The sequence below is a fragment of the Lacerta agilis genome, chromosome 10 (genome assembly GCF_009819535.1).
Source record: "Lacerta agilis isolate rLacAgi1 chromosome 10, rLacAgi1.pri, whole genome shotgun sequence".
In the NCBI taxonomy this organism is placed as follows: Eukaryota; Metazoa; Chordata; class Lepidosauria; order Squamata; family Lacertidae; genus Lacerta; species Lacerta agilis.
Window position 1 is genome coordinate 22,940,970 of NC_046321.1, and position 14,342 is coordinate 22,955,311.

At 44.6% G+C, this 14,342-nt stretch overlaps 1 protein-coding gene across 6 annotated transcripts in view; it reads left to right on the forward strand.

Annotated features, from left to right (window-relative positions):
- LOC117053660 (carbohydrate sulfotransferase 11-like) overlaps window positions 1–14,342 on the forward strand; it is a 115,891-nt gene that overhangs the window by 72,869 nt on the left and 28,680 nt on the right. For 4 of the 6 annotated variants that reach the window (XM_033161617.1, XM_033161619.1, XM_033161621.1 and 1 more), the window contains one exon: window positions 11,884–11,960. The exons of the other annotated variants lie outside the window; for them this stretch is intronic. In XM_033161617.1, the coding sequence (XP_033017508.1) occupies window positions 11,884–11,931 (48 nt within the window). In that variant the 3' untranslated portion in view covers window positions 11,932–11,960. Of the gene's footprint in view, window positions 1–11,883; window positions 11,961–14,342 lie in introns of those variants that run through there. 6 annotated transcript variants of the gene reach the window in all.

The following is a 14,342-nucleotide window of genomic DNA, read 5'->3' on the forward strand; positions in this document are numbered from 1 at the left end:
TATTTTCCTGATGAATAGTCTTGCTTCCTGGTGGAGTGCATTAAGGCAGCAGAGAAGCTGTGCACTTTCCTTGCAAAGTTATTTCGCTTATCTGAGAGCTCTAGTGAATTCTCATCTCCTGTGGATAGGGAAATAGGGAAGAGATAACGCATAGGCACACACACTGTGGAACAACACCTTAAGACTTTTAATGTTGCTTTTCTTTCCCCCTTTCCGGATATTGTTTGGAAGCAATTGCAGGTAGCCATAATGTTTCAGATATGTGTGGCCCAAAGAAATAATAATAATAATAATAATCATCATCATCATCATCCTGGAGACTTGCAGCCTCTTAACAGCTCTAGCCTTTCACCCATTCATCCCATGCTGGCTAATTGCTGGTTGGGTTACTTGTGAGTCAGAAGTCAGTTTAACAGCTCCCCCCACCCCAGCAATGTTTGAGCACTACCCTTGTAAGGTAGGTTAGACTGAGAGGCAGTGAGTGGCCCAAGGTCACCCAGTGAGCTTTCATGGCTGAATGGGCATTTGAACTGACTCTGGTCTTAATCCAGCCCTCTAGCCATTACATCACACTGGCTCTCGTGAATAATGATCTCTGTTCAAATGGTGATGTACCCAGCAAACACCATGACTGGCTTTGTTTCACCACGAGGAGATTCCTGTTTCCAGTATGTTTTGAAATGATACTGTATGAATCCATTTTTAAAGTATGTCTGAAGCCTTTTTTTTCGCTGACATGTAGCCATCAGTTGTGATTTAGGGGACGAAACATGGGTTTTCTGATATTGCTGGTGATACCCTGCTGAGAAAGAGGTTCATTCTGTGATTTGATATTTATTGATGTATTTTGTTATTTTATTTAACTATTGTTACCTCTCTGATATCTTCAGAATTAAGCAGGGGGTAAAATATATTTTAAATAAGTTAATAATACCTTGGAGAGTAGCATTTCCTGCTAGCAGTGGAGAGGAAGTATTGCCATTGCAGAGGGTGGGAAATGCCAGCCCAGCTATTAAACACAGTTATTAAGGTTTAACAGCTGCCTATTTCATATTTATACCTTAATGAATAACATTTTGTGAAACGCGGGCAGCTATTAAGGGAAGTGACTCTTAATAAATCTCACTCATTAGATTTAACAAGCCACTAAATATTTCAAATGCTACTTGGTGATGGAAAGAATCACTGTAGGGCTTGCAAAAATGGGTTCCCACTGATTAAGCAGGAATTTTCAGAGGGGTCTGGTGACATTTGAGAGATACGTGTTGGCTATGACACGAGAACGTCAAAATTGTTCTCGATATGCCTTTTGCCTTGCTTTCTGCTTCTAAAATGAACTCTGATTAGTTTTCATTTTTACTCCTGAGTCCGAGGAAGTTAGGGCAACAGCATTTATTGACACGAGCAAGTTGGGCTCTCTGTTGCTAACTGGAAAGTGTACATAAAACTTTCAACAGGAAGAAAGTAAGCCTGCCAAAAGGGGAAATAATAAAACCTTAGAACGCTTTCAGGGAATGTTACTGGTGAGGAAAGTAAGCTTTAACCGCTCTGACTTATCGCCTCTGGGGTTTGCTGGGAAACATTCAATATGTGCTTGTGACTTTTCTGTTCCCATTGCCAAAGGTCATGAAGGAAGATAAGAACATACAAACACATTAAAAAGGCCTTAATTCCAGTCTCTTTGCAAGCTGGGTAGATGCAAAGGCTTCCTGGCCTGCTACAAGTGGGGAACACCGTTCTCTGCTATATGGTTTCCTTTTTTTCCCTCCTTTCCACGTATATCTTGACTAAGGACAGGTGACTACTGTATGCCAATTTCAATTTCTTCCGGTTTCTCATTTTTCTAAACTTAAGTTTGGTTCTTAATGTTTCCTCATCGGTTTGCAATTTTTTAAAAAGACCTCATGAGAATTCATCAGCGTTTTTGTTGTAATTTCTCCCAAAAGACGCATTTCTTTTGTATGCAATTATGCCTATTATACGCATTGTTTGCAAAGCATTTTTTTTTGTAGTGCAGTTTACTCCCTAAGTATATGTACTTATGCACACACTATTTCTCCGAGGAACTGCATTGCACAATTCGGAGAAGTGCAAATTTGGGAGGACGCCTGTGCCTTGGTTCACGTCTTGTTCCGGAAAGTCCAAATTGGGTAGGTTCACACTTAGATGCGAACTGAATCAAATTTATTCCTCATCCCTCATCTTTCCCTCATCTTTACCAAGCCCTCTCCATTAGAATTCCTTCAGCGTCTTCTTCTTCTTTGAGGGAGCCAAGCACAGAGTCAATGTTTGAATAAGGCCAGGATTTCTCACAGTCACTGTTGAACTAAGCAGATGACGTTTTTCACACACCAAGAATTTCCATCAGTACACTGGCATCTTCTGTTCATAGTGCATTAAAGGAAGGGGTGAGAGTTGGAGAAGGAGCGGGTGTGGGGGGAAGAGGAAGAAGAGAGATTGACTCAGCCTAACATCCATCCGCCTTTTTGGATAGCGTTTGCACAGTATATGTATTAGCATGGAGGGCATGGCAGAGCAATATTCCGGCAGACGCTGTCATGTTGACATTCACAGATCACTTCAGAGGAGTGAAAATAGCAAGAGAGCTACTGGGTGGAGGAGAGAGGTGAAGTGAGGTGATCATAGGCTGCCGTCTTGAATGGCCCTGTTGTTGCCTTAGTTGTGCGGTTTAATACAGTTATTCCACAATTTGAAGAAAAACTCAAGTTGATCTTTGTCAGCACTTTGTCATTAAATGACAGGTGGTGTTTGACCCTGGCATCATCTGGGGAGCACCATGCAGATCTTCCTGCTCAGCTAGGCCCTCTCATGCAGGCTGTACTTTCCAGCTTGCTGTTGCCACATGAGCACCTGAGCTCAGAAGAGGAAGAGTGGTTGCAATGCATTGGGCAGCCACCTAACTGAATCTGTTCCTTTGCCCTATCTCTGCCTCTCCTCTTTCCCCAAGTTTACAGCAAGGAGGAAGTAAAGAGCATGGGTAGGCAAACTAAGGCACGGGGGCCGGATCTGGCCCAATCGCCTTCTAAATCAAGCCCACGGACAGTCCGTGAATCAGCGTGTTTTTACATGAGCAGAATGTGTGCTTTTATTTAAAATGCATCTTTGGGTTATTCAGTGGCAGAGTAAGGCTCCGCGGTACCCGGGGCGGCAAAGGAAACACCCCGGGGGCGGGGCATCGTGACGGCACATTGTGACGTCGCGACGCCCCGCCCCCGGGGCGTTTCCGGGAGTGCCGCCGCCGCTTCTACAGCCCCCTTTTAAGTCGAAGAGCCCCCTTTTAAGCTCTGCGGCTCAAAAGGAGACTGTGGAAGCGGCGGTCCAACGACAGAGTGCGCCTGCGCGAAATGTCGCGCAGGCGCACTCCGTCGTCGGGCCGTGCGCTACCGCTCCCAGGGTGACGGAGGGAGCGGCAGTGCGTGGGAATGGTGGGAGGGGCTGCCGCTTGTCACCCCCACGTGCCGCCGTTCGCTCCGTTGCCCCGGGAGCAGCAGCACCGCACACACCGTGTGCTGCTGCTCCAGGGGTGACTGAGTGAGCGGCGGCGCATGGGGTGACAAGCGCCGGCCCCTCCTGCCACTCCCTACGCTGCCGGTCACCTCGGGAGCAGCAGCGCTGCATGGACGGGGTGCTCGCTCGGCTGTGTGCTGTTGCTCCTGGGGTGATGGAGGGAGCGGCAGCGCTTGGGAATGGCGGGAGGGGCTGCCACTTGTCAACCCCACGCACCGCCGTTCGCTCCGTCGCCCCGGGAGCAACAGCGCACGGCCGAGGGAGCACCCCGTCCGTCCAGCGCTGCTGCTCCCAGGGTGATCGGCGTTGCGTGGGGAGTGGTCTGAGGGGACAGTGGACCAGCCCCCTGCTGAAAAAGTTTGCTGACCCCTGTAAAGAGGATTCAGCAATGGAAAGTAGGGTTTGGGAACAGATCAGCAAACCAATGAACTGCAGCTGCTTCACTTCCAATCTGAGAGTGTCTCCTCCTTCTAGCCTTGACATGGCCAAGGAGATGCATTTTTTAAAAGCTGGAGAAGGGCAACCAGTAGCAACAACTCCTTGCCCTCTCTCATGCATATGAAGATAAGTTTTGGGAAACAAGGAAAACCGTCTGTATAGATATCAAGTATTGTTAAGAAGAACTTTGTATTAATTGCATGCGAAGTCATGCCATTTATAGCATGAAAGATCATTTGGGGAATCTCCCCCAACCCACCCCAAAGTCTTCTTTATATGATTAACAGGAGCAAGCGGTAAAGCTGTTTGAATAATGTCCCATGAAATTTAAAACAAAGCAAAATCCCTGCATGTAGAAAATTAGTGTGTCATCAAAGGTGAAGCTGAACACTTCTCTACGGCATGGCAATTTTATATGTGCAGGAAGTTATTTCCATAGGGGGAAACTACCAAGAATTGAGCCCCTGCAGTTTGAAGTCTTATGGGTTAGGCCTTTCTCCCTTGGTTCTGTTGGTCCTGCAAAGGGGCCCTGAAAAAAATCTGAAAGTGCTTTACATCTTGAAAACCTTTAGAATATCCCTGGTGGTCATTGGAAAATACGACTTCTTCCACATTAACAGATGGGTTCTTTGGGGCACCAAATCATTTGTCGTGTGGCATCCAGAAATCATTCCTCAAAGTTGTGTGTGCCAGGGCATTGTGTTTCCCCAGCAATATTTTGCCCCTGGGAAGAATGTGTAAAAATAGTTTATTGGTTTCCTTCATTTTAAACCTCGGGGGAAGGGGGCGGAAATCGCTTCATTTACCTATTGAAGCCCTATTTGGACATGCCTGCTCACATGTAAATCCTGCACGTGAGTCGTGACAAGGGTGTGAAGCTTTAGGCCTCACATCGCTATGATAGCTTTGTTCTCCCTCCATTGTCGGAGGCAGTGCTCCCCTGAATACCAGTTGCTGGAAACCGCAAGTGGGGAGTGCGATGTTGCGCTCAAGTCTTCCTTGTGGGCTTTCCACAGGGATCTGGTTGGCCAATCTGAGAACAGGTGGAGCATTGACTTGATCCTGCTGCAGAGCTGTTCTTAGGATCTTATCTCGATCAACCTCTCAAGAGCCGATGGAGATAGCAACACAGGGGGCAGAGCTTAACATGTCCATTCCCTACTTGTGTGTAGGCTTTATATGTGAGCAATATGCCCAAATAGGGTTTGAATGCCCTTATTATTATTTATTTTATTTCTATACCGCCCTAAATAACCGAAGGTCTCAGGGCGGCTCACATTAAAAATCACTTACCGGTACATAAAATCAAAACAAAAACCAGATTTAACCCCCCCCCCCAAAAAAGAGCCAACATTTTTAAAAGGGTATAGGATGTCTGGTTGAAGAGGAATGATTTTGCCTGGCGCCTAAAGATGTATAGTGAAGGCAGGGGCAGAGCAAGGTGGGGGCGTTGGGGGCGTTCCACCCCGTGTTCCATCCTGGAGGGGGGTTGACACTAGGCGCCCCCCCACGACTCCCATGTTGAGCCCCACCGCTCGGTAAAAAAGCCTCACTCGGCGGCTCATAAGGTTGCCACAGGAGCAGCAGCAACAGCACGGACGGACTGCGCATATGCAGCATCCTGCACATGAGCCGTTCATTTTGATGCATGCGTTGTGATGTCACGACGCATGACACGTGCGCGCTGTGGAGCGACACCCCGCCCCTGGGGGGTGCCTCCACGTTTGCTGCTCCGGGCAGCCAAGCGGCTCCGTTCGCCACTGAGTGAAGGCGCTAGGCAAACTTCCCTAGGGAGAGCATTCCACAGATGGGGGGCCACTGCAGAGAAGGCCCGTTCTCGTGTTGCCACCCTCCTGACCTCTCAAGGAGGAGGCACACGAAGAAGGGACTCAGAAGATGATCTCAGGGTCTGGGTAGGTCCATATGGGAAGAGGCAGTCCTTAAGGTATTGCGGTCCTGATCTGTTTAAGGATTTATAGGTCAGAACCAGAAGTTTGAATTGGGCCTGGAAACTAATCGGTAGCCAGTGCAGTTGGACCAGGATTGGTGTATTGTGCTCAAACCGTCTAGTTCCGGTGAGCAACCAGGCCTCTGAGTTCTGCACCAGCTGAAGTTTCTGAACCATCTTCAGAGGCAGCCCTACATATAATGCATTGCAGTAATCTAACCTTGAGGTTACCAGAGCATAGACAACAGTAGTTAGGTGGTCCCTGTCCACAAAGGGGCGTAGCTGGGCCACCAGCTGAAGCTGATGGAAGGCACGCCGGGCCACCAAGGCCACCTGGGCCTCAAGCGACAGCAAAGGATCCAGGAGTACCCCCAAGCTATGAACCTGCTCCTTCAGGGGCAGCGTAACCCCATTATTAAACCCTGGAGGTTGCAGATACTGAAGGGAAGGGGATGCCTGAATCCTAGGGATGCCCCAGCTGTTTCTGCACTTCTTGGGCTTAATATGTGGACTGCAACTTTGCTTTTCACCCAGTTTCACATTTCAGGTTCCTTTGGGAGGAAGGATGGGATAGGAACTTCACTTACTAAATAAATAAATATTCTCCAAGTTATGTGACAACATAATTGGGTTGTGGATTGGAATTTTGGGTAAAAAATAAACAGATATGACATGGACCGGAAAATAGATTTGCCCATCCCTGCTGGGTCCGCATTTCTTTGTGGCGATTTAGATAAATGTAGGGAGGAATTAAATGTTGGGGAGCATGGGGGGCATGTGCAGGGAGGAGGCAGAGAAAGGCCCATAGCAGAAGCAGATGTCCTTGTGCAGAGCTCATTAGTTGAATCCCACCCATATATTTTTATGGACTACAATTTTCATAAAAATATAGGAAATTACAGTAACTTGGATAAAACATCACTAAAAGCATGTTAACATTGTGTTAGTGTCAGGTCCTTATTGTGTCCAGTGTTTGGTTTAATATGAACTGGATGTTGCCATGTTGCATTCCCCCAGTCTACCTACAGTTATGCCATGCATGGAATTGAATATTTAAAATCTATTTATAGGTTGAACACACTCACATGGTGTATGGGGAGAGTTACCCACAGCAGAATGCAACACCAAGACAGCTACTGTATTCCATCTCCCTCCCAGCTGTGGCTGGCAGGAGGAAGGGTCAATGAATATATGTCTGGTAGCGTTAGACAGAAGTCAGGATTAACTGGATGAAAGAACCAAACTTCTCCTTGTATTTGCAAAGTGTATTCTTAGAAAAGCAACACACTGCAGCATCTTGTAATTTGTGTGGCCTTGTAGGGATGCACTGGGCTAAAAATAAGTTAATTACCAACCAGCCCACAGAGCTTAAGTCAACCAAGGTTCAACATTTGCCAACAACATATTTGAGGCTTGAGCACATCTGTGGGTGTCACTGATCCTTTCATTGCAGTTGAAAACAGAACCAAATCATAAGCAATTAGTGACAAGACTTGGCAGGGTAATAGGAAAGAAAATTACTACCCTTCTCCAGGAAGGGTCTTGATCCTGTTTTCCTATGCAGGAAGGATCCTAATTGGATAGTATGGATGCTACCTTTGCATACCAATTTAAACATCCTTTATATGTATTTGGATTTATTTATTTTTTAAAAAAAGATTCTCGTAGGTTTGTTGCTGCGTTATTGGCCCAGTTCATTCATAACGTAAGTCCATGGTTTAGTGTTACTAGGATGAGTTTAGGGCTTAACAGAGTCCTCCCTCCTTGGTCATCTGGTAAGGCTAAGAAAAACTTCCATTTTACATTAAACACAGCTTAGTGTTACTAAACTCTGGTTAATCTTAATTATACTTAGTGGAAACAGGCTTCATAAGAAAGTTTGAAGCTGGTTGGTTTCTGCTAACTACAGCTAAGCCACAGCTAAGCTTGGTCTAGTGAGTGCATCTTTTCCTGCTTTCCTGCTTCATATCACACAGTTAACTTGATATATGCATGGAGCTTCTACCCACACAATGGCTCCTACAGCGACTTCAATGCAGCTGTTCCCTTCGTGCCTGTTGAACTACCCCCAGCATTGAAGTCAAAGAGAAAGTCTTCACATAAATGACATCATTGGATCAAGTGCAAGTACAGAGAGTTGACATAAGAGTTCAGAGGAGCACTTTTCTGCGGGGATTCTTTGCTGGAGCCTTCCGCGTGCAGGATTAGGTCAACTGCACACGGGATTCCAGTTGCCGGGGATCTGCGGCCAGCGCCTCACATGCGTTCCTGCACGGGCGCCGGCCAAGCCTGCGAACGGGACGGCCGATAATTCCGGAGCTTAAACTCACACCGTGCCATTGTCCGCCAGGCTAAATCTGAAGGTGCGTGAGTAGTTCGGATAAAAAGAGTGCCTCGTAAAAGTACCTGCGAGCACTTGCGACCTCCTAAGTTGTTCCCTTAAGTAATGTACCCAAATAAAAGGTGGCCAAAACTATGGCCAGGCAAAAGCGCCAATAGACTACAAAAAATAAAATCGAGACGAAATAAAGACAGACAATCACAGTTTGAATCCAACGACATCTGGAGGGCCAAAGGTCATTCACCTCTCCTCTAAATGTTTTTGTGTTGCGACTTTGCTAATCTCAATGGCCTGCACTCTCATTCTTTACCTGGTTCATTGTGATTTCACTTTTTTCAACCTTCTTTTTCAAGATGTGTCTTTCTGCTCATTGAGGAGCCAAATTGCTGGGAGGCTGCCTTGCTTAAAGGCATTGTCTGTCCATCCATCTGATGGAATTGATAAATAGATCCAAGAATTGTAGGTCGTAACTGAGGCCGTTTGATGCTTTGTTATTTCAGGGTTGATGTGCTGAGATGTATTGATCTCAACAAAGTTTAACCACATTCTGTTACAACTAGCAATCACACATGCTTGCTTTGTCTCAGCTGCCTTAAATCCCAGTTGTTCACCCTCCAACTGCTGGCTGCTAAACCTAGTGCTTAGTGAGACAGAGAGCTCTGCTTCATAGATCTGTGACAGGGGGGAAAAAAACCAGGGCTCCAGTTTTCAGGAATAATAGCTCTTTAATTCCATGATAAAATTGACTAAGGGACTTGGAGCTTTGGTCTGGTTTACACCAAGCATGTTCATCGTTAATCAATGTAGAATTGCATTTGTAGTTTGCATGGGAGAGTCAGCCAGTGCAAATGAGACTTCCATGCTGAATGACATAAACATATACATAATACTTCTGAATGGAAGTTGTGAGCTGGAGACTGTTCACCTGAGAGTGCTGAGTAATCAGAAGATGGAAGACCTACAGTACAATTCTGTGTAATTCTACTTAGAAGCAAATCCTATAATGTTCAGTGGGAATTACCTAAGATTAAGTATAAACATAAATGAGTGTCACATGCCAATATCAATGTTCAACAATATCCAGGATCACTTTTGCTTCTGTGTGGGCTTCGAAAAATGGCAGAGCCTATGGATTTGGATATGGAGGACCGGTATCAGACTGGGAATTGAGCTAAGAGCTAAAAATGAAGCAGCAATTCATGCCCTATAGTAGGGCTTCGTTCATTGGGTCGGGGCAGGAGAAATTGGTGGCAACATCTGGGTAGTTCTTGCCTACCCAGATTGCTCATATTGTAAAGATAGTTTGTGATACTGGAAAGGCTAGATGCACTTGAATTAGCAGAGTTATACTCTACCTCATCCCCTGTAGAAGAACACCACAGTACAAGAATGAGTATCAGAAGCTTACTATGTTTGCTAAGAAAAATGTGAAACCGGAAATGGGATAACATAAGTAGCAACTGGTTTTATATTTGGTGCCCTTCTCTTATGACTCTTCCCTTTTCTTCTGGCCATGTAAATACCATGATACACAGCTTGGACTGCCAACCTTTTGGGGCCAATGGGCACACTTGGAATGTTGAAGAGGTGCCATGGGTGCTAGTAGCAAAATGGCTGCTGTTAGGGTGTGTGTGTGTGTGTGTGGTATTAAGCAAAATGGCTGCCATGGGGATGTGTATGAGAATCCGAGACAGTGAAAACAAGAACTGAGCAGGAACAGCAGTCTCTCATACATTGTTGATTTTTTACTGAGACCTTGTTGTGGGTGCCATAGGAAGTGGCTGGCAGGCATATTGGTGCCCACATGTACTGTGCTGAGGAACCCTGCACTACAGTAATTAAAATGACTCCTGTTTAACAACAGCTGTAATGCATGAACACACACACACACACACACACACACACACACTATATGTATATTCGAAGCAGTTACTTAACTCCTATTGAACAGTGTTCATATTTATGATAATCTACCTTAAATGCTTTCTCTTTTCCATCCAGAATGTGATTATTACTGAGTGAAACTGCAATGTGTGACTCTATAAAAACAGATAAAAAGAGGCCTACCTACTGTGCCCATCTCTGGAGCCTGATGAAACTACAAACAGTAAACACAAGCAGCTCATAATCTTAATCAGTATAGTTGAAGGCACTGATTGCTCATGTGTAAAAGCTCATCAAGCGTAAAGAAACAGAACAGAGAGTTAATAGAAACAGCCTGATGTACAATGCCAACCCCTAGTTATTTCATTCTGCTTCCAGAAGCAACCTGCAAAATTATAGCAGTATGTCTAATTACTGCCTGTCAGAGCAGCAGGCGTCCAACAGGAGAGGAATTAATTGATATTACTCTAAGGGATTTTCCAGACGATGTTTTTTTATTGTGCAATAAATGCACAGTTGTTCAGTTGCGGGGGGATCCAGATGTCTTTCCGCGTGTAGTACAACTTCTGTGGAGAAACGGCATTACCAAACAGTGTGCCTTTATTAGTGGGAGAATGGGATTTCAACCTAAATGCCTGCTGAGGGTGGGTTGGTGGAAAAAAGGCTGTAGCTCAGTGGCAGAGCACATGATAAAGTCATAATAAAGTCCCAGGTTAAATCTCTGGCATCTCCAGGTAAGGCTTAGTTCTACACCATGGAGAACTACTGCCAACCAATGTAGACAAGTGATTAGGAACTTGTGGCCATTCAAATGTTGCTGAACTACATCTCCCATCAGTCCAGACTGTTGGCCAAGCTGACTGGGGCTGATGGGAGTTGAAGTCCGACAGCACACGGATGACCACAGGTTCCCTGTTGCGTAGGCTATACTCAGCTTGATGAACCAATGGTATGTTTCTCTATGTTCCTCATTTCATGAGTGTCCCAGACATCTATTGGCTCCTAGTGACATACTGATGACTCTTCCTTCAGTGCCACTTTATGAACTAATTTTAAAAGGGGGTAGTTTGTTTGTTTGTTTTTTAATGGTTTTATGCAGTCTATAACCTGAGCCATGGGTAGGCAAACTAAGGCCCGGGGGCCAGATCCGGCCCAATCGCCTTCTAAATCCGGCCCACGGATGGTCAGCGTGTTTTTACATGAGTAGAACGTGTGCTTTTATTTAAAATGCATCTCTGGGTTATTTGTGGGGCATAGGAATTCATTCATCCCCCCCCCCCCAAAATATATTTCAGCCCACCACAAGGTCTGAGGGACAGTGGACCGGCCCCCTGCTGAAAAAGTTTGCAGACCCCTGATTCTGAGCACATACATACATACATTTTGGCAAGGAAACATTCCTGCATCTTTAGAGAAAATAAATGTGAACCTGTAAGAAATGGCTTCAGTTTGAACCTAATGACCTTACCTTCCGGCATAAAGAACTTCATATGTGATTGTATACAGCATCAAAATTGTGTAAAACATGTAGCTGGTATTCTCCCACACAACCTCCTAAATAACAGTGGATTTAGAATTTGGGATGCTCTGGTTTTGTACAAACTTGTTCAGGAAGTGCAATAAAAGGGAATCCAAATATATATTTTTAAAAGAAGATACTATAGAGTCATGGTTTCCATTCATTTTCCGTGGAACCTCTTCAAGTTGAATACTGATTCTTTTTTTCCTTTTTCTTTTTTGAAAGGTGGGTGTGGAAATGATGGGGCTCAAAACTAGAGCTACCTGGTGGTAGGAAATGGCCACTGACAACAGAATCGACAATGCAAATGCAAGGCCTATTTGCATGTTTAGCTGTAGATTTTTTAAAAAAATATATATTAAAAAACTGTAGGGTAATTAAGTAAATTAAGTAAATTGTCAGGACTAGAATTATTCTGAAATAATTGCACCTCAGCTGTCAAAAGAATAAATTGCATTCCATACTGCCACTGCCCACTCTTAATTTTGAATGGTACTGGCAGTATTTATGTTGTTGATGATGATGTTGTTGTTGTTGCTGCTATTGTTGTTAGCTTAAATTTATATCCTTCTCCCAGGTAACAATTTTAAAAGTAGAACAATTTACAATCAAACACAGTCTAAAACAAGAGGTGACAGCAATTATCAAGATATGCACTAACAAAATTACAGCAGAAATTATCAAAGCAGAAGCAGGTATGTCCAACAGAATATCTCTTTATCAGTTTCTACTAAGTTACTGGAAGAATAAAAATGTGTTGGCATCAAAAAATGTGCAGATGATGCCAGTCATACTTCAGAATGGAGGGAGTTGCATTGCTGGGGCACTGTCATGGGAAAGGCCCCATTTAAGGTCATCACGCAGCTATTGTTCTTTGACTGTCTTCAAGGGCAGTCCCACACATAGTGCAGGAAAACGATCCATTCTGGAGGTTGCCAAGGCATGGACAAGTGTGGCCAGACAGATTTTCTGGGTTTAGCCTTGAACTTATAGAACCGTTAGAAAGAAGCATATTCAACTGACCTTTGAACTAAGCCCTTGATTCTATTTCAAAAATTACATGAAGCTTGGTAAATACCAACAAAGCTCTCCCTTGCCATCATTTAATAAACTACTGCTCCTCCCTCAGTTGAGCTCATTTGGAAAAAGTGACCCATAGGCTTAAATGTCCCATTGAAATCCATGGGAGTTAAGAGTGCTGAACTTTGGCCAAGCCATATGATGCACCCTTGTTTTCCAGTTGTGCAGCATATATCTCCTGTATAACAGAGCCAGTGTGATGTAACTGCTGGACTTCAAATGGGACTCCTTAGGTTTTATCCCCACTCAGTCACAATGCCTAGTTTTGTTGGGGGAATGTGCCATGCATACTGCTCTCAACTCTTAGGATTCGATTGATTCAATTTATTATATTACTGTTGTGCTTTACACTCACATGATTTGCAAAGCGGCTTGCAAACAATAAATAACCGCAACGTATTAGAACATCACAAACAACAACTTCAATCATATAGTATAATTAACAAATCATCAGTGAAACAACTGCAAATTGTCAGTAAAACAATTACAATCTGTCAAACACTATTAACAACAACAACAAAAACCCAAACCCCTAAAAATAAGCTAAACAGCACAATTACAACAGAGGTTATATAGGATTCACAATCCTATAATTTGTTCATAATCTACAAAACATCAGAAATATATTTAAAAAATAAAAAATTGTCCAGGAGCACCTTAGAGACCAACTAAGTTTGTTCGTGGTATGAGCTTTCGTGTACTATCTAAAGAAAGTACACGAAAGCTCATACCAAGAACAAACTTAAAAGGTAAAGGGACCTCTGGCCATTAGGTCCAGTCGACACTGGGGTTGTGGCGCACATCTCGCATTACTGGCCGAGGGAACCGGTGTACAGCTTCCGGGTCATGTGGCCAGCGTGACTAAGCCGCTTCTGGTGAACCAGAGCAGCACACGGAAACGCCGCTTACCTTCCCGCTGGAGTGGTACCTATTTATCTACTTGCACTTCGTGCTTTCGAACTGCTAGGTTGGCAGCACAAACTTAGTTGGTCTCTAAGGTGCTCCTGGACATTTTTTTTAATTTTATATATATATTTCTATAAAACAGCATTAGCAACATTAACAAAATAGCAACTGGGGGGATGGAGACGGGACGACGATGACGGACTAAGCACTGCTGAATTCATACACACATTTTACTCACTCCCGTGACTTGGAGGAAGGGCAAAATAAAAATGGAATCAAATCATCATCACCATGCTTTACCAGAGCAAACCAGCAATTCTCCCCACCCCAGGGTGGCTTCCCACTCCTCCAGGAGAAGAGCCATACTTCACTGGTGGAGCACCTGCTTCCTATGCAGAAGGCCACATATTCAATCCCTGGCACCTCCAGTGCAGCACATCTGCAGAGCCGCTGCCAATCACTGTAGACAGTACTGAGCTGGATGGACCAATGGTGTGACTTGGTATAAGGCAACTTCCTATGTTCCTTATGCAATAAGCCTCCCGCCTTATCTTCAGTGCAGCCGCTGTTAATGTAGTGCTTAAAAAATAAAATCAATTTTTCATGTCATAGGATGTGGGGGTAAGCCCTCAGGAGATGCCCCAGTTCAGCATTATGGTCTGTAATTCATGCAGACTGGAGAAGAAAGCCGCAATCCC